Source organism: Pan paniscus, chromosome 18 (genome assembly GCF_029289425.2).
Source record: "Pan paniscus chromosome 18, NHGRI_mPanPan1-v2.0_pri, whole genome shotgun sequence".
NCBI classification, from domain to species: Eukaryota; Metazoa; Chordata; class Mammalia; order Primates; family Hominidae; genus Pan; species Pan paniscus.
This window is the reverse complement of record NC_073267.2, coordinates 83,766,071-83,792,196: the sequence shown is the minus strand read 5'-3', so window position 1 is coordinate 83,792,196 and position 26,126 is coordinate 83,766,071. Positions and strand designations below refer to the sequence as shown.

General features: G+C 52.2%; 1 protein-coding gene across 5 annotated transcripts in view; it reads right to left on the bottom strand.

Moving 5' to 3' along the window:
* Positions 1–2,996: 2,996 nt before the first annotated feature.
* Positions 2,997–26,126, bottom strand: part of ST3GAL2 (ST3 beta-galactoside alpha-2,3-sialyltransferase 2) — a 62,946-nt gene continuing 39,816 nt past the window's right edge. For 4 of the 5 annotated variants that reach the window (XM_063597741.1, XM_034940666.3, XM_055099095.2 and 1 more), the window contains 6 exons: positions 24,576–25,915; positions 21,371–21,564; positions 14,761–14,940; positions 9,588–9,633; positions 9,203–9,322; positions 6,182–8,263 (listed from right to left, as the gene is read on the bottom strand). In XM_063597741.1, the coding sequence (XP_063453811.1) occupies positions 8,090–8,263; positions 9,203–9,322; positions 9,588–9,633; positions 14,761–14,940; positions 21,371–21,564; positions 24,576–24,914 (1,053 nt within the window). In that variant the 5' untranslated portion in view covers positions 24,915–25,915 and the 3' untranslated portion in view covers positions 6,182–8,089. Of the gene's footprint in view, positions 8,264–9,202; positions 9,323–9,587; positions 9,634–14,760; positions 14,941–21,370; positions 21,565–24,575; positions 25,916–26,126 lie in introns of all 5 variants that reach the window. The other variant, XM_034940664.3, reaches the window with a different exon arrangement.

The window sequence follows — 26,126 nt, the reverse complement described above, 5'->3', positions numbered from 1 at the left end:
TCCACCTTCCTTTCCGCGTGTAGCTGTCCCGGCATTTATCTCCTGGTTCCTCTAGTGACAGGCATGGGGGATTTCTAGTACATGGCTGTTATCCACAGTACCACAATGAACATTTTTTTTTCTTTTTTTGAGACAGAGTGTCACTCTGGCCCGGAGTACAGAGGCGTGATCTTGGCCCACTGCAACCTCTGCCTCCCAGCTTCAAGCAGTTCTCTTGCCTCAGCCTCCCAAGTAGCTGGGATTACAGGCACATGCCAGCATGCCCAGCTAATCTTTATATTTTCAGTAGAGATGGGGTTTTGCCATGTTGGCCAGGCTGGTCTCGAACTGACCTCAAGTGGTCTGCCTACCTCTGTCGGCCTCCCAAAGTGCTAGGATTATAGGTGGGTGCCATCACGCCTGGCCGAACATCTTTTTTTTTTTTTTTTGAGACGGAGTCTCACTCTGTCGCCCAGGCTGGAATTCCGTGGCGTGATCTCAGCTCACTGCAACCTCCACCTCCTGGGTTCAAGCGATTCTCCTGCCTCAGCCTCCTGAGTAGCTGGGATTACAGGCACATGCCACCGCACCCAGCTAATTTTCGTATTTTTAGTAGAAACGGGGTTTCACCATGTTGGTCAGACTAGTCTCAAACTCCTGACCTCGTGATCCGCCCACCTCGGTCTCCAAAAGTGCTGGGATTACAGGCGTGAGCTACTGTGCCTGGCCTGAACATCTTTTTAAAAAAGATTTATTGCTTATTTATTTTTGTAGAGATGGGGTCTCACTATGTTGCCCAGTCCAGTCTCAAACTCCTGGGCTAAAGTGATCCTCCTACCTCAACCTCCTAAGTAGTTGGGATTACAGGCATGAGCCCTTGACCCAAACTGAACATCTTTGTTCTCTTTTTTTTTTTTTTTTGAGACCAGCTCTCACTTTGTCACCCAGGCTGGAATACAGTGGCATGATGATCTCGGTTCACTGCAGCCTCGACCCAGTCTCAAGTGACCCTCCTGCCTCACCCCTCCAAGTAGATGGGACTACAGGCCTGCACCACCACACCCGGCTAATTTTTGTATTTTTTTGTAGAGATGGGGTCTCACCATGTTACCGAGGCTGGTTTTGAACTCCTGAGCTTAAGCAATCTGCCCGCCTGGGCCTCCCAAAGTGCTGGGATTACAGGCATGAGCCATTGTGCCCAACCTTATTATTTTTGAGCGTTGGTGAAAATCACTTCAGGATATTATTCCTGGAAGTAGAATTGTTGGGTCAAAGAGTAGGGACATTTAAATTTTTAATTCATTGTCATTTACACTTGCCAAAGGTTTTTACCAATTTATGTTACTGTGATACAAAAATTACGTGCTTGCCAACACTATTATCAATGTTTAAAACTTTGCCAGTCTAAGTGGCAAAAACAGATTATGTCATTGTTTGATTTTGATTTAGTGAGGCTTGGCAAACATTAAGTTTCTTAGAAAATCTTTTCTGTTGGGGAGCTGCCCATTCTTGTCTCACTACATTATTATTATTATTATTGAGACGGAGTTTTGCTCTTGTTGCCCGGGCTGGAGTGCAATGGTACAGTTTTGGCTTACTGCAACCTCTGCCTCTCCGGCTCAAGCGATTCTTCTGCCTCAGCCTCCCAAGTGGGATTACAGGCATTTGCTACCACACTGGGCTAATTTTGTATTTTAGTAGAGATGGGGTTTCTCTATGTTGGTCAGTCTGGTCTTGAACTCCCGACCTCAGGCGAACCGCCCACCTTGGCCTCCCAAAGTGCTGGGATTACAGGCGTGAGCCACTGTGCTGAGCCCTGGCCTGTGTCCTACTCTTTGAAAGGAAGTCATTATGTACATGCAGCCCACACCTCAAGGAAGTTACACGCTCTCCTTGAGGGCAGAGTAGCTACCTACATTAATTATTCAACTCTTCTGCAAGGGAGAATTCTCTCTTCTCCCCCACTGATTAATTTATTCAGTCATGTACAGAGTTTTTATTAGTATTAGACTGGTGATGTACCTTGATCATTTGGTTAAGGTGACTGATAAAAAAATTTTTTTTTTTGTTTTCTGTTTTGAGTTGGAGTCTCACTCTGTTGCCCCGGCTGGACTGCAGTGGCTTGATCTCGACTCACTGCAACCTCTGCCTCCTGAGTTCAAGTGATTCTCCTGCCTCAGCCTCTTGAGTAGCTGAGACTACAGGCACCTGCCACCACACCCAGCTGATTTTTTGTATTTTTAGTGGAGACAGGGTTTCACCATGTTGACCAGGCTGGTCTCAAACTCCTGACCTCATGACCCACCCACCTCGGCCTCCCAAAGTGCTGGGGTTACAGGCGTGAGCCACCGTGCCCGGCCTAAGTGTACTCAAGCCTTAGTTAAGGTTTATTTATTTCTATTTATAGCAAAGACAGCTGAGATGTCAAACTCTTCCCTTTCATGGTCTCCAGTGCGGTGCCCGTGGTAACAGTGTTTCACAGGAAGCACCATGGAGACGCAGCCCAGGGGACTGCCATGGCCCTGCGAAGGGGCAGCGTCTCTTCCCTCTGTGGTCCCCTTTACCCATTCCATGACAAATGGTAGGCAAAAAAAGATATCGCAGGAAGGCCCTCCGTGATTCACTTCATATGTTTATGTATTGGTTGAATTACTTTTGTAATTTTAAAAAAGGAAAGGCAAAGTCATTTTATAGCAAGGCCGGATGGAACTGGGCGCCCTGAGTGCAGATGCCATATGTTTCTTCTGCTTCACAGGCTTCCCTCTGGAGAGAACCAGGCTGCCAGAGAGTCTGTGCTGTTCTCAGCAGCACAAACAGTTGCTAGAGGAAAGGTGTTAATTCCACACTCTGAGGACCAGGCTGGCCCAGATACATACTGCTCCTCGAGCCTCACAGAGGCGGGAGAGGGGGCCTCCTCTTGGATTTTGTGGGTTGGTTGTTACCCAGGCATAGACTTGCTGCAGGAGCTGTGATTTTTTTCACAAAAGTAGTGAGAAGGAGCACTGATTCCTAATTCACACTCAAAAGGGAATACTTTTATTTTTAAAAATATAGTTTCAGTATTTTACCTTCCCTTCGCCTAGCAAGGAATGATGCATCTGACCTTGCCAGACAGTCACAGAAGGTACTTCCTTGTCTGCTGCCTGTGGATGGGTAAAATACTTTTTTTTTTTTTTGAGACGGAGTCTTACTCTGTCGCTCAGGCTGGAGTGCAGTGGCTCAATCTCGGCTCACCACAACTTCCACCTCCCAGGTTCAAGTAATTCTCTGCCTCAGTCTCCCGAGTAGCTGGGATCACAGCCGTCTGCCACTAAGCCTGGCCAATTTTTTGTATTTTTAGTAGAGACGGGGTTTCACCATCTTGGCCAGGCTGGTCTTGAACTCCTGACCTCGTGATTCACCTGCCTCAGCCTCCCAAAATGTTGGGATTATAGGTATGAGCCACCGTGCCTGGCCATAAAATGTTTTAAAAAAAATTTTTAGCTAGGCTCTAGCTGCTCTGGAGGCTGAGGTGGGAGGATCACTTGAATCCAGGAGTTTTTGAGGCTGCAGTGAGCTCTGCACCAGTCTGGGTGACGGGAGACCCTGTCTCTTAAAAAAAAAAAAAAAAAAAAAAAGGTGTGGTGGCTCACGCCTGTAATCCTACCATTTGGGAGGCCAAGGCAGGCGGATCACCTGACGTCAGGAGTTCGAGACCAGCCTGACCAACATGGAGAAACCCCGTCTCTACTAAAAATACAAAATTAGCCGGGTGTGGTAGTGCATGCCTGTAATCCCAGCTACTCAGGAGGCTGAGACAGGAGAATGGTGTGAACCCGGGAGGCGGAGCTTGCAGTGAGCGGACATCGCACCACTGCATTCCAGCCTGGGCAATGGAGCGAGACTCCATCTCAAAAAAAAAAAAAAGAGAGAAAAGCCTCCATCGTGACAAAGGGGTTAAATAAGCAACCAGAGGCTGGGCACGGTGGCTCACACCTGTAATCCCAGCACTTTGGGAGGCCAAGGTGGGCAGATCACGAGGTCAGGAGTTCAAGACCAGCCTGGCCAACATGGTGAAACCCCGTCTCTACTAAAAATACAAAAATTAGCTGGGCATGGTGGTGCGCATCTGTAATCCCAGCTATTTGGGTGGCTGAGGCAGGAGAATCGCTTGAACCCAGGAGGCAGAGGTTGCAGTGAGCCGAGATCATGCCACTGCACTCCAGCCTGGGCAACAGAGCAAAACTCCATCTCAAAAATAAAAAAATATAAGCAACCAGGAATGAAACACACCTGTGGAGGCAGGGAACTCAGGAAATCAAGGAAGAAAAAGGTGTCTAGTAAGTACAAGATGAAACATCACTTACCTAACTTCCCTTCCCACAACGTCACTAAAGCTATGGGAAAGGAATGAAAAAGGTATCAACTCACATGGGCAAATAAAATGGAAACAATAACAGCAATAGACGGGAAATTTAACAAAATATTTGGAACACACCCAAAAAACTGGATGAAAAAGCTCCCATTTTAGCAATAAAGGGAAGTAGAATGATATTTATAGGAGTTTTAAAAATCTATTATGGGCTGGGTGTGGTCAAACATTGGGAGGCCAAAGGGGGTGGATCACCTGAGGTCAGGAGTTCGAGACCAGCCTGGCCAACATGGTGAAACCCCGTCTCTACTAAAAATACAAAAATTAGCTGGGTGTGGTGGCACACCCCTGTAATTCCAGCTACTCGGGAGGTTGAGGTGGGTGAACTTGGGAGGCGGAGGTTGCAGTGAGCCAAGATCGCGCCACTGCACTCCAGCCTGGGTGACAGAGCAAGACTCCATCTCAAAAAAAAAAAAAAAAAAGCCAGGCGCGGTGGCTCACGCCTGTAATCCCAGCACTTTGGGAGGCTGAAGCGGGCAGATCACGAGGTCAGGAGATGGAGACCATCCTGGCTAACAGTGAAACCCCGTCTCTAGTAAAAATACAAAAAAACTGCCGGGCATGGTGGCGGTCGCCTGTAGTCTCAGCTACTCAGGAGACTGAGGCAGGAGAATGGCGTGAACCCGGGAGGCGGAGCTTGCAATGAGCCGAGATCCCACCACTGCACTCCAGCCTGGGTGAGAGTGAGAATCAGTCTCAAAAAAAAAAAAAAAATCGGCCAGGCACACTGGCTCACGCCTGTAATCCCAGCACTTTGGGAGGCCGAGGCGGGCAGATCACCTGAGGTCTGGAGTTCAAGACCAGCCTGACCAACATGGAGAAAACCCGTCTCTACTAAAAATATAAAATTATCCGGGCGTGGTGGTGCATGCCTGTAATCCCAGCTACTCGGGAGGCTGAGGCAGGAGAATCGCTTGAACCCAGGAGGTGGAGGTTGGGATGAGCCGACATCACGCCATTGCACTCCAGCCTGGGTAACAGAACAAGACTCTGTCTCAATAAATAAATAAATTAAATAAAAATGCGGGTTGCCTGTGGCATGGTGGAAATTGGGCTGTGGAGGCACGGCTGTGCCAGAGGGGAAAACCTGACTTAGATGCACTTCCCTGAGAGGTGGGGACAGCCCAGCCTGTGGCCACCCAAATGCATCGGAGCCTGATGGATACCTGGAGACATCATGTTGACAGAGGCCAAAGTGGTTACAGGACAGCAACTGCGAGGAGCTGCTACCAGGAATCCTCTCCAATGAACTCCTCTCCTGGAGGAAACTCAAGAGGCGACAACGAGCTGATCTTTAACCAAAATGCTTGTACCCGCTCAGATTTCAGTGTCTTGGAGCGCAGAGTCCAGGAATGAGGTGCCTCCTGTATAGGTGGGGGAGGGTATCTGGGAGTCATCTCGCCCCTCCCATATCCCCCAACGTTCTCAGCCATTATCAGTCACAGCTACCGTACCAGACCCGCCTTCTTCCATCATGCCCATTTCAGAACAATGAAGGACTAGACAGTTTTTTGTTCCTTTTAATTCAGAAAGGGAAGGAAATAAAAAAACAAAGTGTGTTTAAATTACTATTGCAGAAAAGATCTGGCTGGATGCTGGGACCTACCTCTTCCAGGATGGGGATTCATGATTTAATTTTTTTGAGACAGGGTCTTGCTCTGTCGCCCAGGCTGGAGTGCAGTGGCACAATCTCGGCTCACTGCAACCTTCGCCTCCTGGGTTCAAGGGATTCTCCTGCCTCAGCCTTCCAAGTAGCTGGGATTACAGGTGCGCACCACTGCGCCTGCCTAATTTTTGTATTTTTTTTTTTTTTTTTTTTTGGTAGAGACGAGGTTTCACCATATTGGCCAGGCTGGTGTCCAACTCCTGACCTTAAGTATTAAGTAATCCGCCCGCCTTGGCCTCCCAAAGTGCTGGGATGACAGGTGTGAGCCACCGTACCTGGCGGGATTCATGATTTAAAGCAAAAGAAAAAAAAGAAATAAATTATTCTGCTCAATACTGTTTGGCATAATTGCATTGCTTTTCATCAACACTCAAAACAGCCTCTTCAGGAAGTACTGAGATGGGAGTGGCAAGACTGGCTGAGGCCTAGCTCTCTAAAACGGTGGGGGAGGGGGGAGCGCCCTGAGAGAGGCATTCTACTAACCCCACCCCAATCACCCCTATTTTTACTCTTTCTACTTTCGGAATTGGAAAGAACGACACTCGAGCTAGGTTCCAATATATTAACTTTCAGGGGCCCACTGCCCATCCCAACCCTCCCCTAACAAAGTCCCCTGCCGGTCCCTGTTCCCTCAGCCAGCTGCAGGAACCTACCAACGGTCAGGAAGCTGCCTGGTGGTGTCAACTAAGAAAAGGGGGAGCATTTGCGCCGTCACTGTTGGGGAGGGGGCTCTATTAGTGGTTTGAGAGCTTCACAGAAGCCTTCCCCCTCCTAAACCTCCCCAGCTTCGAAGGGGGAGAATTCCACCAGCAGCCCCGCCAGGGACCTAAGCTGGGTTCAGCCATGCAAGCAGCTTCCAGGTGGAACCCCGGCCGCGAGCTTCCCAGCCCTTCTAGAGCGGGAGATGGAGAGCAGGGTGGAGGCAGGCGGCTTGCGGCGCGCAAGTCTCCTCTTCCCCGGCCGGCTCCCGGCTGCGAGCTCTGCCAGCTCAGAATTTGCAAAGAATCTGCGGTTTGGCCACCCACGGCAGCTTCAGCTTAACCAAAGAATGAGCCCCAGGCAAAGTTACCCCCAGGCAAGAGGCGATGGGTGGAGGAGGAGGTACATGCAGCGGGCAGCCGGGCCCATAGCCAGCCTCCTTCCGCCGTGCAGCCCCCTCCCCAGGGGCCAGAGCCGGCCGAAGACTGGGGGTAGGGACGGAGTCGGGGGGCAGGGGATTTTTTTCCAGAGCAACAGGTAGGCTGGTGAGGAGGCCTCGGGCCCAGGGAGAGGCGCTGAGAAGGCTGCGGGTGAACGGGAGGGTCGAGGGCACACGTGAGTGACAGCACCTTGCACTGAAGGGGACAGGGCTTCCTCGAGCTCTGCCCTGTCCCCTCCACCTGTCCGGAGTTCGGCCCGGGGGCACCCCACCCCGCAGAGGGCGCCACTCCCGGCTTCCTGGAGACGCAGGAAGCCCTGGGGGCGCAGCCATCCCACAGCGCGGCCGAGGTGGGACTGGGGGTCCCGCAGCGACCACTTTTCTTTGGTGGGTCTGCACGCACCTATCCGGGCAGGCGGGGAAAGGGGCCGGGCGGCCACCTCTCTCCTGAGGCCCGCAACGACCGCCCGCTCTCCTCCGGGTCTGGCCAGCTACTAAGACGATCCTCCGCCCGAGGCTGACGGAAGTGTTTCGCCGAGGCCCGCGCCATGCTCTCCTCCTCAGAAAGCGTGAAAGAAAACTCTAACCCAAAGCATGAGGGAGTGGGGATTGAGCGGCCGCTGGCCCGCCCCCGAAGGCCATTGATTGGAGGAGACTGGACACAGCGCCGGAAGTTTTCCTTGAGTCACATGATTGGCTGGGAGAAACAGAAGCTCCGCCCGACCGCAGCGCAGATTGGTGCCAGGCCCGGCCGGTCCCCCAGTCTCGTGATTGGCGGGGCACAGCAGACGCCCCTGGGCTGCAGCATGATTGGTCGCGGGTTGCTGGCCCCGGGTCCCGGGCCGGAGCCCCAGTGCCCGATAGATGGGCCGGAAGGGTCGCGGCGAGGCCCGGCTCAGTTGCCCCGGTAGACTTCGATCTTGCTGGCCTTGGCCAGCATGTCGATGATGTGGGCCTCGAAGTCCGCGTCGTGCACGCCAGTCTTCCGGAACTCGCCCGCGTACCGGTTGTTCTCCCAATAGTGGTGCCAGTTGCCCCGGCTGTCGGCCCCGAACCCGTACACGTTCACCTGCGGGGAAGCGCAGCGGAGCGTCACCCCAGGCGGGGACCTGGAGGATGGCGCGGGGCGGGCTCGGGATGACAGGGAGGAGAGGGGACGGGAGGCCCCGGGGAGATGCAGGAGCCCCCAGGCCTGGCCTAAGGACATGGACTCACATGGGGACACCACCTTCCCTTTGCAGCCCTTGCAAATTCCTCCTTTTTTTTTTTTTTTTTTTTTAATGGAGTACTTTGATCAGCACCACTCAGTGAAGCACTTGCCGGGCCTCAGCTCTGCTCTTCATTGCAAGGCAGCCCTGGCCACTGGTGGAACGGGTTCTCTGAACGACTGAGTTCCATTTTTACACGAAGTAGGCCTGGGGCTCAGAGCTGGTGGGGGCAGTCGTCCAGCTGAAATTCAACTACATACACTCTCCATTCTATTTATGTTTTTTTTTCTTTTCTTTTTCAAGACAGCGTCTCATTCTGTCGCCCAGGCTGGAGTGCAATGCCGCTATCTCGGCTCACTGCAACCTACGCCTCCTGGGTTCAAGCGATTTTCCTGACTCAGCCTCCCGAGTAGCTAAGATTACAGGCGTGCCCCAACACGCCTGGCTAATTTTTTGAACTTTTAGTAGAGATGGGGCTTCACCATGTTGGCCAGGCTGTGAACTCCTGACCTCAAGTAATCCGCCCGCCTCAGCTTCCCAAAGTGCTGGGATTACAGGCGTCAGCCACCGCGCACGGCCAATAACTTTTTAATGAAGAGATTTTGGATTTGGTAGAATCATGAAAGCAGAAACGTTTGGGAAAGGCATATCTATACTTTATAGCCTAGAGATGGGGGAAACCAAGGCCACATGGATTCTGCCTACAGAAGCACATTCCTCTGTTAGCCTGCTAAGACCCGAGAAGGCCTGCACTCCTCTGTTCCATGGGTTCCCACCACCCACATCACGGGCCTACCCACCTCATCACACACATGCAGGGCAAAGAAAAGCACCAGCATCCCCGTGGAAGGGTACCGCCCGTGATGCTCTGTCCACCTGTCGTGGATATACTTGAAGAAGGCTGGGTTGTAGATCTGGACCTGGGAGGAGAAGGGATGACAGGTATATGAGGGGTTTAGGGGCAGAGATTCAGGCTAGACTGAGCAGCTTCTACTTGTCTATGCCTGTCAGAGACCTGTGCATCTGTGTCTCCTGAATCGTGTGGCACCTGCTAGGGTCAGGCATCTCGGCAGATGGGGACCCTGAGGTTCTGCAGGGGAAATGGAACACCTGAGCTACAGGACCAGGCACACAGGCTGGGCCAGCACTGTTTCCACTGAGGTGGGGAAGAAGTGGGGAGCTTACCTTTTCTTTATCCACTCGAAGGAAGGATTTCACTGGGGCGTAGGTGCTGTAAGCAAAAAGAAAGAAAGATAACATTTCAGGCCGGGCGTGGTGGCTCACACCTGTAATCCCAGCACTTTGGGAGGCTGAGGCAGGTGGATCACCTGAGGCCAGGAGTTCGAGGCCAGCCGGATTACCTGAGGCCAGGAGTTTGAGGCCAGCCTGACCAACATAGTGAAACCCCATCTCTACTAAAAAAACAAAAATTAGCTGGGTGTGGTGGAGCACGGCTGTTATCCCAGCTACTTGGGAGGCTGAGGTTTCAGTGCGCCGAGATCACACCACTGCACTCCAGCCTGGGTGACAGAGTGAGACTGTCAAAAAAAAAAGGAAAGGAAAGGAAAGGAGAGGGGTGGGGAGGGGAAGGGAAAGGGAAGGAAGGGAAAGGAGAAAGGAAAAGAAGGGAAAGGAGAAAGGAAAGGAGAAAGGAAGGAGAAAGGAAAGGAGAAAGGAAAGGGAAGAAAAGATAACATTTCAGGTGGCCCCATGGGACCTAGGGATGCCCCCCACACCAGGCCTGAGCAATGTCAGCCCCACAACTTCCAGACTGCTCTGCTTCTGGACTGCTCTCCCGTGGCTTGTTCATCATTGCCATGCCTTACTCTAAAGCCTTCAACGGTCCCCACGGCATCCAAGATAAAATGGGAATGTTTTCAGCAAGCGATGGGGCCTTCCCTAGACCAGCCCCAACCTTCCTCCCCTAGCTCTCTGCTCCATTAGAGGTGGCAATCATCTCAAATCCACCATGTCTCTGCTCTCACCCCTGCCCTTGATCCACTCCCCTCAGGCTTCCCAGACCACACCTCCCTGTAGCCAGCCACGGCCCCCGTAACCTACATGCCCTTCTCTGAGTGTCTATGGTACTTCAACTCTACTGCATCCATTTTAGCCCTCAGGTCTCCCAAACATGAGATAATGAACATCCTAAAGTCAGGAAACTGTAACTCATTACTTTTGTGTTTATAAAATACATGGTGATGATACCCAAAAGGTAGAACACAAACCAAGCATCCTTGAAGGATAAACGGATAAACAAAATGGGTATATCCCTACATTGGCATAGTATTCAGCCTTTAAAAAAAAACAGGAAATTCTGACACATGCTACAACACGGATGAACTATGAGGACATTATGCTAAGTAAAGTCAGTCAGACAAAAGGACAAATACTGTTATGATCCCACTTACATGAGGCATAAAGAATAGTCAAATCAGGGCCGGGTGCGGTGGCTCACGCCTGTAATCCCAGCACTTTGAGAGGCCGAGGGGGCCAGATCACAAGGTCAAGAGATCGAGACCATCCTGGCCAACATGGTAAAACCCTGTCTCTACTAAAAATATAAAAATTAGCTGGGTGTGGTGGCGCACACCTGTAGTCCCAGCTACTTGGGAGACTGAGGCAGGAGAATCGCTTGGACCAGGGAGTCTGAGGTTGCAGTGAGCCGACATTGTGCCACACAGTACTCCAGCCTGGCGACAGAGCGAAACTCTGTCTCAAAAAAAAAAAAAAAAAAAAACAGAATAGTCAAATCAGGCTGAGTGTGGTGGCTCATGCCTGTAATCCCAGCACTTTGAGAGGCCAAGTTGGGCCGATCACCTGAGGTCAGGGGTTCGAGACCAGCCTGGCCATCTGTACTAAAAATACAAAAATTAGCCGGGCATGGTGGCCCATGCCTGTAGTCCCAGCTACTCGGGAGGCTGAGGCACGAGAATCGCTTGAACCCAGGAGGCAGAGGTTGCAGTGAGCCAAGATCATGCCATTGCACTACATGCTGGGCAACAGAGCGAGACTCAGGCTCAAAAACAAACAAACAAACAGGCCGGGTGCGGTGGCTCCTGCCTGTAATCCCAGCACTTTGGGAGGTTGAGGCGGGCAGATCACAAGGTCAGGAGATCGAGACCATCCTAGCTAACACGGTGAAACCCCGTCTCTACTAAAAATACAAAAAATCAGCTGGGTGTGGTGGTGCTTGCCTGTAGTCTCAGTTACTCGGGAGGCTGAGGCAGGAGAATCGCTTGAACCCAGGTTGCAGTGAGCCAAGAAGGCGCCATTGCACTCCAGCCTGGGTGACAGAGTGAGACTCTGTCTCCAAAAACAAACAAACAAACAAACAAAAAAGAATAGTTAAATCATAGAGACAGAAAGTAGAATAAGTTTACCTGGGGTTGAGGGGAGAATGGAGAGTTAGTGTTTAAGGTGTACAGTTTCCATTTGGGATAATGAAAACGTTCTGGAAATAGAGAGTGGTGATGGCTATACAATAATGTGAATATACTTAATGTTACTGAGCTTTACACTTAAAAATAGTTAAAATGGCAAATGTTATATTGTGTATATTTTACCACACAACAAAAATATATGGTGAGACAGAGTAGATTAATGGTTGCCTAGGGCTCGGGGTCGGAGGAGTGGGGGTGATGGCTTAGGGATCCGGGGGTATCTTTAGATTAAAGACCCTTAGAACATGAAAATGTTCCTTTTTTGGTTCTTTTTTTTTTGAGGCAGAGCCCTGCTTTGTTGCCCAGGCTGGAGTGCAGTGGCGTGATCTAAGCTCACTGCAACCTCTGCCTCCCGGGTTCAAGTGATCCGATCCTCCCACCTCATCCTTGAGTGGCTAGGACTACAGGAGCATGCCACCATGTCTGGCTAATTTTTGTATTTTTTGCAGAGACAGAGTTTCGCCATGTTGCCCAAGGTGGTCTCAAACTCTTGGGCTCAAACAATCTACCCTCCTTGGCCTCCTAGAGTGCTGGGATTACAGGTGTGAGCCACTGCACCCAGCAGAACATGAAAATTTTTTTTGTTTTGTTTTGTTTTTTTGAGACGGAATCTCTGTCGTCAGGCTTGAATGCAGTGGCACAATCTCGTCTCACTGTAACCTCTGCCTCCCAGGTTCGAGCGATTCTCCTGCCTCATCCTCCCAAGTAGCTGGGACTACAGACGTGCGCCACCACACCCAGCTAGTTTTTTTTTTTTCTTTCTGAGACGGAGTCTCGCTCTGTCACCCAGGCTGGAGTGCAGTGGCGCGATCTCGGCTCACTGCAAGCTCCGCCTCCCGGGTTCACGCCATTCTCCTGCCTCAGCCTCCCGAGTAGCTGGGACTACAGGTGCCTGCCACCACGCCCGGCTAATTTTTTTTTTTATTCTTTAGTAGAGATGGGGTTTCACGGTGTTAGCCAGGATGGTCTTGATCTCCTTACCTTGTGATCCGCCCGCCTGGTGTCTCAAAGTGCTAGGATTACAGGCGTGACTCACCACACCTGGCCGGCCACACCCAGCTAATTTTTGTATTTTTAGTAGAGACAAGGTTTCACCATGTTGGCCAGGATGGTCTTGATTTCTTGACCTCATGATCGCCCACATTGGCCTCCCAAAGGGCTGGGATTACAGGCATGAACCACCATGCCCGGCCAAAAGTTTTTATTTTTATTTTTTTTTTGAGACAGAGTTTTGCTCTTGTTGCCCAGGCTAGAGTGCAATGGTGTGGTCTTGGCTCACTGCAACCTCCACCTCCCGAGCTCAAGCGATTCTCCTGTCTCAGCATCCTGAGTAGCTGAGATTACAGGCGCATGCCACCATGCCTAGTTAATTGTTTTATTTTTAGTAGAGACGAGGTTTCACCATGTTGGCCAGGCTGGTCTCGAACTCCTGACCTTGTGATCCACCTGCCTTGGCCTCCCAAGGTGCTGGGATTACATGCGTGAGCCGCAGTGCCCGGCCATGAAAATGTTTTAAAATTAATTGTGGGGCCGGGTGTGGTGGCTCATGCCGTATAATCCCAGCACTTCGGGAGGCCAAGGTGAGCAGATCATCTGAGGTCAGAAGTTTGAGACCAGCCTGGCCAACATAGCGAAACCCCATCTCTACTAAAAATACAAAAATTAGCCAGGTCTGTGGTGACACATGCCTGTGATCCCAGCTACTCGGAAGGCCGAGGCAGGATAATCACTTGAACCTGGGAGGTGGAGGTTACAGTGAGCTGAGATTCTGCCACTGCACTCCAGTCTGGGCAACGGAGTGAGACTCCGTTTCAAAAAAAATTAATTGTGGGCCGGATGTGGTGGCTCATGCCTGTAATCTCAACACGATGGGAGCCTGAGGCAGGTGGATCACTTGACGTCAGGAGTTTGAGACCAGCCTGGCCAACATGGCAAAACACCGTCTCTACTAAAAATACAAAAATTAGCCAGGCATGGTGACATGTGCCTGTAATCCCAGCTACTCGGGAGGCTGAGGCACGAGAATCTCTTAAACTCGGGAGGTAGAGGTTTCAGTGAGCCAAGATTGCGCCACTGCACTCCAACCTGGGTAAGAGAGTGAGACTCCATCTCAAAAAAAAATAAAATTAAAAAAAATTAAAATTAATTGTAGTCATGGTTATACAACTCTGAATATATAAGAAGTTACTGGATTGTACACATTAAATAGGTGAGATGTATGGGATATGAATCATATCTTGATAAAGCTGTTAAAAAATATACTTGGTGAACTAGATTTCCCATGGTTCCCGCCTATGATGGGACAACTGCCCCCAAAGCAAGTCCTCAGAAGGCAGAGCTCCCTCAGTCAGGAGCCATCACCCAGAAAGGAGACCAAAACCAGATGGTCTGGCCGGGTGCGGGGCTCACGCCTATAATCCCAGCACTTTGGGAGCCCGAGGTAGCTGGATCATCTGAGATCAGGAGTTCCAGATCAGCCTGACCAACATGAAGAAACCTGTCTCTACTAAAATACAAAATTAGCCGGGCATGGTGGTGCATCCCTATAATCCCAGCTACTCAGGAGGCTGAGGCAAGAGAATCGCTTGAACCCGGGAGGCGGATGTTGCAGTGAGCCAAGATCGCGCCACTGCACCCCGGCCTGGGCAACAAGAGCGAAATTCTGTCTCCAAAAAAAAAAAAAAAAAAACAGATCCTTCCTCATCTTTCCACCATCAATATGCTGTGTCACCACACAGGAGGTGACACGGAGCAAGCTGTGCCTTCAGCTCACCCACCAACTTAGGCCCTCCCTTCTCACCAGCCCCTCTTGGCCAAAATGTTCAATGAAAGGAATCCTACAATCTGGCCCCTAGAAGACTCTGCCCAAGATGGTCCTGTCACCCATATTCTACCCAGGCCAGCAAGAGGCTCACAATCGGATCTGCCCCGTGGACAAGGCGCTGGCGATCCACAGAAGGTCCAGGGCCTTGAAGGGCACCAGCACGAAGCTGACGTTGGCGGGCAGGTTCTTGGCACTCTCAGGGTACATGAAATGGTGGGTGGTTCGGCTGCCAACATCCTGCTCAAAGCCCACGGTTGGCGCCTGATTCATCCTGCAGGGACAAGAGGGTGACATGAGAATCAACTGCCATGGAAACTGGTACAAGATTCTTAGAGGACAGTTCGAAGCCATCCATCAAAAATGCAAACGGGTGTATACTCCAACCTAGCAATTCCATTGCTAGAAATCTGCCCTATAAAAATGGTTACAAAGGTGTGCAAAGATGTGTATGAGGATATTCACTGCAGAATTATTTACAATAGTAACACCAGAATCAATCAAACAGGCCAGGTGTGGTGGCTCACACATGTAATCCAGGCACTTTGGGAGGCCAAGGTGGATGGACTGCTTTGAGGTCAGGAGTTCGAGACCAGCCTTAGCCAACATGGCAAAACTCCACCTTTACTAAAAAAAAAAAAACAAATATAAAATTAGCTGGGCATGGTGGCATGTACCTGTAATCCCAGCAACCTGGGAGACTGAGGCAGGTGATGTGTTTGAACCTGGAGGCAGAGATTGCAGTGAGCCGACATCGCACCACCGCACTCCAGCCTGGGTGACAGAACAAGACTCTTGTCTCCAAAAAAAAAAAAAAAAGGTTGGCCAGGCGCGGTGGCTCACACCTGTAATCCCAGCACTTTGGGAGGCTGAGGCGGGCGGATCACGAGGTCAGGAGATCGAGACCACGGTGAAACCCCATCTCTACAAAAAAAAAAAAAAAAGGTTACTAACATTGGGGGCTTAACTCATTTTTACTGTATACATTTTTATTTATTTACTTTTAATTATTATTAGTTTTGAGACAAGGTCTCACTCTGTCACCCAGGCTGGAGTGCAGTGGTGCTATCTCGGCTCACTGCAATCCCCGCCTCTGCCTCCCAGGTTCAAGCGATTCTCCTGCCTCAGCTTCCCCAGTAGATGGGACTACAAACATGTGCCAGCATTCCCAGGTAAGTTTTTGGTTGAGACGGAGTATCGCCCTGTCGCCCAGGCTGGAGTCCAGTGGTGCAATCTCACCTCACCTCCACCTCCTGGGTTCAAGGGATTCTCCTGCCTCAGCCTCCCAAGTAGCTGGGATTACAGGGGTTAGCCACTACGTCCGGCTAATTTTTTGTATTTTCAGTAGAGACGGGGTTTCACCCTGATAGCCAGGATGGTCTCCATCTACTGACCTCGTGATGCGCCCGCCTCAGCCTCCCAGAGTGCTGGGATTACAGGCGTGAGCCACCGAGCCCAGCCATTTTGTTTGTTTGGGTTTTTTGTTTGTTTGTTTGTTTTTTGAGACGGAGTCTTGCTCTGTCGCCCAGGCTGGAGTGCAGTGTCACAATCTCGGCTCACTGCAAGCTCCGCCTCCTGGGTTCACGCCATTCTCCTGCCTCAGCCTCCCAAGTAGCTGGGACTACAGGCGCCCGCCATCACGCCCGGCTAATTTTTAGCATTTTTAGTAGAGACGGGGTTTCACCGTGTTAGCCAGGATAGTCTCGATCTCCTGACCTCGTGATCCGCCCACCTCAGTCTCCCAAAGTGCTGGGATTACAGGCGTGAGCCACCACGCTCGGCCCTGTTTGTCTTTTAAGTCTCACTCTGTCACCCAGGCTGGAGTGCAGTGGCACCATCATGGCTCACTGCAGCCTCGACCTCCTGGGTTCAATCAATCCTCCAGCTTCAGCCTCCCGAGTAGCTGGGACCACAGGTCTGCATCACCACGCCTGTTTTGTTTTCTGTTTTGTAGAGATAGGGGTCTCACTGCCTTGTCCAGGCTGGTCTCAATCTCCTGAACTCAAGCAACCCTCCTGCCTCAGCCTCCTGAGTAGCCAGAACTACAGGCAGATGACACCAGGCCTGGCCTACTTTTATAATTTTTTAAAGAAACAACTTATAAAGAACAGCCTTCTGCAGCTTCCACCTCACTTGGCTGTTCTGCCCTCCTTCCTATAAGATGGTGAAAGTAAGATAGGAAGTTCAAGCCTTCCCTCAGGCCCTGGGCCGGATGGAAGCCTCTGTCCTGCCACCCACTACCACCCTATTCCTGTCTGCCGCTTTAAGACCCTGTCTGCCCTTCCACTCCAAGGCCAAGAGAAATGCCCCAAGTTCTGACGGTCTGCCCTTGCTATCTTTTTGGTGATGTGCAATGTCCCCTCTCTCCTGCTGCTGTCTGGACAGAGGGGACATTGCTGTGGCTCCTGTCTGGAAACCTTCTCTGTGGGTATAATAAGCCAAGAAGGCTTCCACTTCCTTTCAATTTGTGCAAAATACAAGACAAGTAAAAACCAAAGCTCCCCTTTTTAGTATGCATCTTACGTAACAGGTGAACCAGGTTTAAACACAAACCTGTTGGTCTTTTTTTTTCTGTTATGACTGTTTACAAGCACATTCCTGTCTCACGTGGACCACCTTGTGGAATCATGACTACCAAAGCAGGGTGACCGTCACCTGGCCCTCCACTAGGAACACAGGGAGCCAGGGAAGCAGGGAGCGCAGTCTCTAGGTGGCTCTCCTTGCTTTTTATGCCAGTTCTGTAAAACCAGCACAAACATTCCCTGTCCTTAGAGTGGCTGGCACCAGCTAGCTGGGCTGGGTGAGGACTTGCTGTGTTCCAGGGGCTCCCAAGCTGTCTTCATCAGGGACGGGACTGGGAAGGACCATGGGCTGTGCTGTCCAGGATCCCCTCGCCCTGCCAGTCACATCACTGTGCCCCCTACCTCTCATTTTCCCTTCCCTTGAGGGTCTGGAGGGTGCTTTGGGGTGGGAGGTCTCAAAACCTAGAGAACCTCTGTGTTCCTAACCACTTCCGTTCTAGCTGGCTTCAAGCAGATGCCCAGAATTTCCTCCAGAGAAACTAACATGCTCTGTCTCCAGAACAGGGATCTACTTCCAGCCTCCCTCTCCCAAATTCATGTCCTTCAGTGAACTGCCCCTTTGAGCCTGGTCTTTAGGGTTTAGAGATCCTGTCTCCTAGAAGAGCCAAGAAGTATCCTTCCCACCCCTGAATAACTCTTAATAGCTTGTGGGCTGCTAAACTCCCCATGCAGGTATTGGTGTCCTATGGTCACACTGACACAGTCTGTATCTGCCTCCTGCCAAGCACCCTGGGGCCTGTGAGGAACAGAGCAGTTGGAGAGGAAGCCTTAACAGGGGATGTCAGAGCCAGAAGTGTGTCTCAGCTGCCCAGGGTATGGCAGGGGTAAGCAGGGGGTAGAGGAATTGGGCTGGTGACACAGGCTGGCCGGGGCCTGGGCGGGGCAGGAGCTAGGATCAAGGTATGCTCTTTTTCTTCTCCTTTTTCAAATAGAGATGGGGTTTTGCCATGTTGCCCAAGCTGGTTTCGAGCTCCTGGGCTCAATCAGTTCTCTCGCCTCAGCCTCCCAATGTAGTGGGATTACAGGCGTGAGCCACTGCGCCCAGCCAAGGTGTACACTTGACCTAAGAAACAAACTTCATCTCACCAGAGATGGTGAGGCCAAGAGATCCTGCAGAGCACAGGGCTGCAGCCGGCCCAGGCTGGTTTCTGAAGACCCACCATCTGCCTTCTGCACTGACTTGGCAGCCCGAGCTGTCATGAAGTCCCCATGGGACCTGTCAGCCAGGGTCACCCTGCCTCCAGCGCCTGTGGCTGGCCATGCTGCAGAGCCTGGCCCTCCCTCATTTCCCCATGGTTGGCCAGATACCAGCTTCCAAACATCTGGGAATGAAGGGAGCAAGAGGTCCCAAAATATGTTTCACAGCCTCCGAGGGAAAGGGAAGGAACATGGCACTCTAACAGGGACAAGGTTTTGTTTCAAGGCTCTGATTCATCCTGGAGAAGCCACGCCCTGGAAAGGGGCCAGAGCAGGACGAGGAGGATGAGCTGCATCTCTGGGACTCGGGAACACAGCATTCTAGAAATCTATCTGTCCTTGGCTGCCTCCAGCAGCTAAAGAAGTATTCAGGGACAGGGGCGCAAGTGGGGTGTGTGCCCCCTGGTTAGGACCTGATGTTGGCTGCCTAGTCCCCTTCACTCCTGCATGTATCTGCGGCATGCCTACTGTCTAGCGGGCACTGTTCTTGGAGTTGTGGATGGATCTGCTGGCCAACTGAGGCAAGACCAGCTCAACTGGACTTGAAGTGGTCCACAGGGCTCAGAGAACAAATAGGAGGAGCGAGTGGCAGCGAGGTGGGTGGGGCACAGGTGGATCAGGCCATCATCTCGCTGTAACTCAGCTCAGCCCTCCAGTGGGTCTTGCTTCCAGGGCCATTGGTTCCAAACTTGGATATGTCTACAATTGGAGTCACCCCCAGTGCCATCTGTTGTTTTTGTTTTTGAGATAGGGTCTTGCTCTGTTGCCCAGGCTGGAGTGCAGTGGTGCCATCATAGCTCGCCATAGCCTCAAACTCTTGGGCTCAAACGATCCTCCTGCCTTAGCCTCCCAATTAGCTAGGACTACAGGCTCACACCAGCAAGCCCAGCTTATCCACTGCCATCCAGTTCCTCAGACCAGCAGACGGCCAATTACTACCCAGGTCACCCCTTCCAGAAAGTGATTCTGGGGTCCACTCTATACCACCCCCCTTCCTTACCTGGCCCCTGTGAGGAAGCATCTATAAATTTTTTTTTTTTTTGAGACAGAGTTTCTCTCTTGTTGCCCAGGCTGAAGTGCAATGGCATGATCTTGGCTCACTGCAACCTCCGCCTCCTGGGTTCAAGCGATTCTCCTGCCTCAGCCTCCCGAGTAGCTGGGATTATAGTTACGCACCACCACGCCCAGCTAATTTTTGTATTTTTAGTAGAGACAGGGTTTCACAATGTTGTCCAGGCTGGTCTCGAACTCCCGACCTCAGGTAATCTGCCTGCCTCAGCCTCCTAAAGTGCTGGGATTACAGGCATGAGCCACAGCATGTGCAGCCTTATAAATTTCTTTCTGCAGCCCCACCTGACAGTACCGGCCAGATGACTTAGAGGCAGTCCTTTTGGACCTGCAGGGCTTCCACCCAGGAGCTTCCTGACCATCACTGAGGTGCCTGACCAGTGAAAGCTCAAACTTGATGCAGGTGCTCTGGGCACCTAAGAGCATTGTCCTGGGCTTCCCGAGTGCGCAGAGCTGCATGAAAGTGACAGATGCCTCAATTCCCAACCTGGCCATGGTGTCTGGGGAGGGGAGAGGCCCCTCTAAGACCAGCTCCCATCCCATCTCCCTCCCATTGGGGTATGAGCAGTTGGAGGATATGGATACCCTCAGGTGGCTCCGGGGTCCTGGACAGGGTCCAGTCCAACCTGCTCACCCTCCCACTTGCACCATTTCCCAACATGAGGAAGGTCTTACATGGAATGCTGAATGCCTCCGAGACATATTGCTGCCTTCGTGTTGCTATGGAGACAGCAACAGTTTCTAAGACAAAGCCCTTCCTTCTGCCTCCTGGGAAACCTGGTCTTAACTGCAATGCTCATCCTAAGAGATGCGTGAAAACTGGGCATTGGCAGGAACTCTGTTCTTCAGGCTCTTCCTCTACCAAGGACTTGGGTAGGAGGCATTTCTTGTCCCCAGCCAAGTCAAGGGGGGATGTCAGAAAACACAGGCTCTGGAGCAGAGCAAGCAGCCCACGTTCAGGTCGTGAGCCTGCCCCCTATTCCCTGTTCACGCCCAGGCCTTCATTGCAGAGTCTCGGTCAAGACTGAACGCCCTCCCAACTCTTCTCCCTTCCTCACGGCTGGGCATAGAGGTCTTGGGAATGAATGAGCCCTACAGCAAATACCGAACAGCACCTTTCAGCACCCACATCTGCCTTCTGTGCATCTGCCAGCGAGAATCACCTGCTGTTATGAAGCAGGATGCTAGCTGGGCTTGGGGCCCTCACTCCTTGCCCAGCTGCTGAGGGGACGAGGAGGACAGGGCCGGCTTCTGATGGGAATTTTTGTTTTTGAGACAGGGTCTCAGTCTATTGCCCAGGCTGGAGTGAACTGGTGCAATCATAGCTCACTGTAGCCTCAAACTCCTGGGTTCAAGCAATCCTCCTGCCTCAGCCACCCCAGTAGCTGGAAATACAGACACGCCACAATGCCCAGCTAATCTTTAAAAATTTTTTGTAGACACAGGGTTTCGCCATGTTACCTAGGCTGGTCTCTAACTCCTGGGCTCAAGCGATCCTCCCACCTCAGCTTCTCAAAGCGCTGGAATTACAGGTGTGAGCCACCATGCCCTGCCTCTGATGGGATTTTTCACCAAACATCAGCCAGGAATCTAATGTCAGCTCTTTCCAGAGGAATTCAGAGCCTTGGAAACAGAGTGCAGGCCTCAAGCAAAGCTTAGATTTGGGATTCTGTCTCCCCATCCACCCCAAACAGGTAAAGGAGAGAGCTCCAAGCCTGCTGTGAAAGACTCTGGGAGGCAGGGCCCCACAGCACACCGGTAGCTGGCAGCATGCACCCTGCCAGACAAGGCAGAGGAGGGCAGTCCCCCTCCCGGAGGCCCATCCTGGGCCCACCCTTGGGCTCCACAGGGGCTCACCTCATGATGAAGTTGTGCCCGTCCACGTCCTGCCCATAGCCAGAGCCCCGCAGGTTGCCCGAGTTCCCCACCACGGCACAGCGCCGGCACTGGTGGGGGTCCCGGAAGCGGTAGGGGTTCTCGCCAGGCACTATCTGGAACAGCTTCTCCAGCACCTCATTGGTGTTGTGTGACTTGAACTGGGGCTGCAGCATCTGTGGAAGGGAGGGGAAGATGGGAAACGAGGAAGGGGAGAGGTGTGTGAAGAAGGAGGGGCCCGGGCCTCCCCTCCTGTGCCCTCATTATCCTGTGTCTGGGCACAGGCCTCTTTATCCAGGGCTCTGCCAGGGAACAGGGGTTCTTTCCTCTGGGCAGTGAGGGTCTCTCCCTCTCTCAACGACAGCAAAGTCCCCGGTTGTGAGTGAGTCTCAATGTCCAGAGATTGGGTGCCCTGCTAGTCACAGTTAGCTCTGATGCACTAGAAGGGGCTCAGGGATCAAGGTGCCTTTCACACATTCTCTGGGAACCTGCAGGCCTGGGCCACGGAGCAGAGCAGCCTCCTTCAGGGGATCCTTCCTGGTCAGCCTACAGGGGGCGCCCCCGGCACTCAGGCTGAGGACTGGGGTTGCAGAAGCCACGTCCAGGGTGACAGTCCAGCCACTCCCTGAGCCCCAGGGAAGGGCAGAGAGGCTGATAAATTCTTTCAGAGCCAGAATGGCTGGAATAAAACTGGTGTCCCCTCCTACCAGCGAGACCTGTACCAACCAACTAACGGTCAAAGACCATGAAACGAGGCAGCACCAACCAGATGCTTACAGGCCCAGCAAGTGCCACACAGGAGTGACATGGCAGGTAAGGTCCACAGCCAACAGATCTGAGCCCCGGCAAAGAGAGGCAACTTCAGCCAATTGCTGCCACGTGGGATCATGAGCCCAGAAGGGCCAAAGTTTCCCATTTTTCAAGACACACTGAAAATAAGGATTTCATATGAAACAAGAAAAATGAAATACTCTTTTTTTTTTTTTTTTGAGATAGAGTTTCACTCTTGTCGCCCAGGCTGGAGTGCAATGGCGCGATCTTGGCTCACCGCAACCTCCGCCTCCCGGGTTCAAGGGATTCTCCTGCCTCAGCCTCCCGAGTAGCTGCAATTACAGGCATGCTTCACCACACCCAACTAATTTTGTATTTTTAGTAGATATGGGGTTTCTTCATGTTGGTCAGGCTGGTCTCGAACTCCCGACCTCAGGTGATCCACCGCCTTGGCCTCCCAAGGTGGTGGGATTACTTTTACTCAAAAATAAATTACTTTTACTCAAAGTGCTGGAATTATTTTTACTCAAAAAAAAAAAAACCCACATAAAAATAAAATAAAACATTATGTGGATGGAGCCATAACTTGATGGGTTTGTGGGTGAGCAGGGCCTGCTCAGGGGATGGGAGATTGATCTGTAGAGGGAGCTTGGCTCCAAGATGAGAATTCCTATATAAAAATTAGCCAGGCGTGGTGGCACGTGCCTGTAGTCCCAGCTACTCTGAAGCTGAGGTGGGAGGATTGCTCGAGCCTTGGGGGTCAAGGATGCAGTGAGTCAAGACTGTGGCCACTGCAAAGACAGTGAGAACCTGTATCAAAAAAACGCTGTCACAGTAAGAGCCCACGGGGCTCCTAGTGGCCCCAGCTCTGCAGACCCTGGTCCTCGGGCACTCTTGACAGTCTAGGCTGGAAGGCAGGTTCTGTGACATCATTCTGATAAGCGTGATCACATGAGCTCATCCCTCGCAGCTTGGGAGCCTGCAGGGGCTCAGTGCTGACATGGCTCCACCTATGACATGTGTGGCAACGAGATGGCCTGCAGAGCCTGGGGAGTGACACTCCAGAGCCTTGGGGCAAGGTAGAAGGAATTAAAAGTAGCAGAAAAGTGATGACTGGAAAGATAGGGAGGACCCCCCCAGCCCCACCCCTTCACCTCCCTTAGCCCCTGAGGGTTCTTTTCATTGCTTGTTTTTTTTTAACTCTAGAATCAGACAACACATTATTTCATAAAATAGATTAAGTAGTCCCTGCACGGCTTTTCTTTTTTCTTTTTTTTTTTTTGAGACGGAGTCTCACTTTGTTGCCCAGCTGGAGTGCAATGGTGCAATCTCGGCTCACTGCAACCTCTGCCTCCCAGGTTCAAGCGATTCTCCTGCCTCAGCCTCCTGAGCAGCTGGGATTACAGGCACGCGCCACCATGCCTGGCTAATTTTTTTTTATTTTTAGTAGAGACGGGGTTTCACCACGTTGGTCAGGCTGGTCTCGAACTCCTGACCTCATGATCCGTCCGCCCTGTGCTCTCAAAGTGCTGAGATTACAGGCGTGAGCCACCACGACCGGCCTTCCCTACAAGGCTTTCTTATCCCAGCCCAGTAAAAAGTCTTCTAGCAGTTGTAAAGAACCAAGAAAGGGGCTCTCTTCTCATGGTATTTACAATTATTTTGGCTGGGCATGGTGGCTCACGCCTGTAATCCCAGCACTTTGGGAGGCTGAGGCGGGCAGATCATCTGAGGTCAGGAGTTTGAGATCAGCCTGGCCAACATGGTGAAACCCCGTCTGTACTAAAAATACAAAAAAATTAGCTGAGGGAGGTGGTGCATGCCTGTAATTCCAGCTACTCGGGAGGCTGAGGCAGGAAAATCACTTGAACCTGGGAGGCAGAAGTTACAGTGAGCCGTCACTGTGCCACTGCACTCCAGCCTGGGCGACAGAATGAGACTCCATCTCAAAAAACAAACAAACAAATAAAAAACAATTATTTTGAGCCAATGTTCATAAATTAGGATATTTAGTTTTAAAATCTGGATTTCTAGGTTTTCTTAAAAAAAAAAACAAAAAAACCCAGATCCAGCCTTGTGCAGCAACAACTGCTGGGGCCTAGGGGCGGCTGCCTCCTTCCTCTGGGGCAGGCCCCCCATGGCTGTACTCCTCACTCCCACCTGCTCCCTGTGTCCCTGCTGCCTGCCTGGTCCAGGAGGCATTTCTGGCCTATGCTCGGGTCCTACAGGCACTAGAAAATACTAGCCCCCTCCATCAGGTCAATGCTTGCTCTGCCCTTCAGTAATCTGTGATCCTATAAATGGCTTGGTCAAACAGGCATTTTGTCAAGGCTCTGGGGGCCAGAAATCCAAGAGGGGGCTCTGAGTGGCTCTAAAACTGGGGGACAGATCCCTGGAAGGGAGCAGCAGCTCTTACCATCCACCACCTCTGGACATCGGGTGGAAGATCCATGTTCTCTCGGGTCCAGACGGGGGAAATGTTACCGTCAAAGTGGCTGTCAAACCAGTCGGAGGCACCGGCATCGCCCATGCAGCGGCGACAGGCGCAGCTCTTGCCCGAGAGCCTCTCCTTGCTGAGGCGCTGCAGGCCGGCATAGCCGGGCACCAGCTTCACCCGGTGCGTCCCATCCAGGGCCCCCGAGTCCAGGTAGGGGAGCGTGGCCATGCTGTGGTGCGAGTAGGTGAAGAGTAGGGACATGATGAACACCAGCAGGAAGGCCACGGAGAGGAACCACACCCGCAGGGAGCACTTCATGGTGCCGGCAGGCGGGTGGCGGTCACCGTGGCCACTCTTTTCCCAGCCCGCTGAGGGGCCAGCCACGGCGTAGCCTGCCTATTCTGGCACCACATGCAAAGGACATAGGGTCACGTGCTGCAGCAGGGGACAGTGGCAGGGGTCCCTTGCCATGCCCTCCCTCAATGTAGGGAGAACACACGTTGGCAGGAGTGGCTGTCCTGCCCCTGAGTCAGGCGGGGCCCCTGCTTAGGGCTTCATCGGGTCTCTCCGTCACTAGCTAGGCCACAGAGGCTCTGCCTCTCCTGCCACCCTGGTGAGGGGGAGGTCAGTCCATTGCAGCCCTCTAGTCCCTTGGGATTGCTGGCTGCCAGCTCTAGGGGTCCCCCTCTTTGGCGGCTTGAAATAATCCAGTCTGGAGCAGTCGGGGTCCTTGTGGTTCATGAGCAGACAATGAGGCGGCCCCTCGTTCCCGGCAGCGGGGAAGCCCTAGAACTCCAATCACAACAGAGAGCACATGGACTTCAGGGGACTTGGGTTCCATGCAAGCGTTGTCCCACCTCCTGGCCCAAAACCTCTGCCAGAGGGGAGCCAGACCCCAACCCTGAGAGGACAAAAACAGGAAGCTCTGTGAGTGTGGGAAAACTCCGCTGCAGAGATAGAGATCCTTTCCGCAGTAGGTCTTGCCCTTCTGCTTCCCATCTGAGGTGCTGGTCCCTTCTCCTGGTGGCCCCAGCCCCAGCTGCAGTTGCGTAGGGGTCGCAAAGCTCCTACTGTGACTGTGGGGTCCTCTGGCGCTGGGAACAGCTGCTGTTCAGCGGGGCACTGTGTCCAATACCATCTGGGTCAGGCGAGCTTGTGCTGAGCTCCCCACCAGGGTCCAGGTCTCCTTCCTAATACTCCTGGCCCGGGTTCTGCCCATCCCCACTCCCCCGGGGCCAGCCTATCCTGCTGTTAGCTCACAGTAATCCCCTGGCAGGTTCCCCTTCACATGTCGGGCGCCAGGCTGCCGCAGCACGACCCTAGAATGGCAGAGAGGAGAAATAATGTGCGGATGAATCACACGGGCACCAGGCTTTGTCCCAGCCCCACCCCAAGCCCCAAAGCTAGCAGGAGAGGAGATGCCCACTTAATCAGAGGGTGGACATGACCAAGGGCTCTGCCCTCTAGCTGCACAGATAGCATCATTCTGTGGGACTCCAGGGCCTGGAGGACTAGATTAGCCCAGAGTCT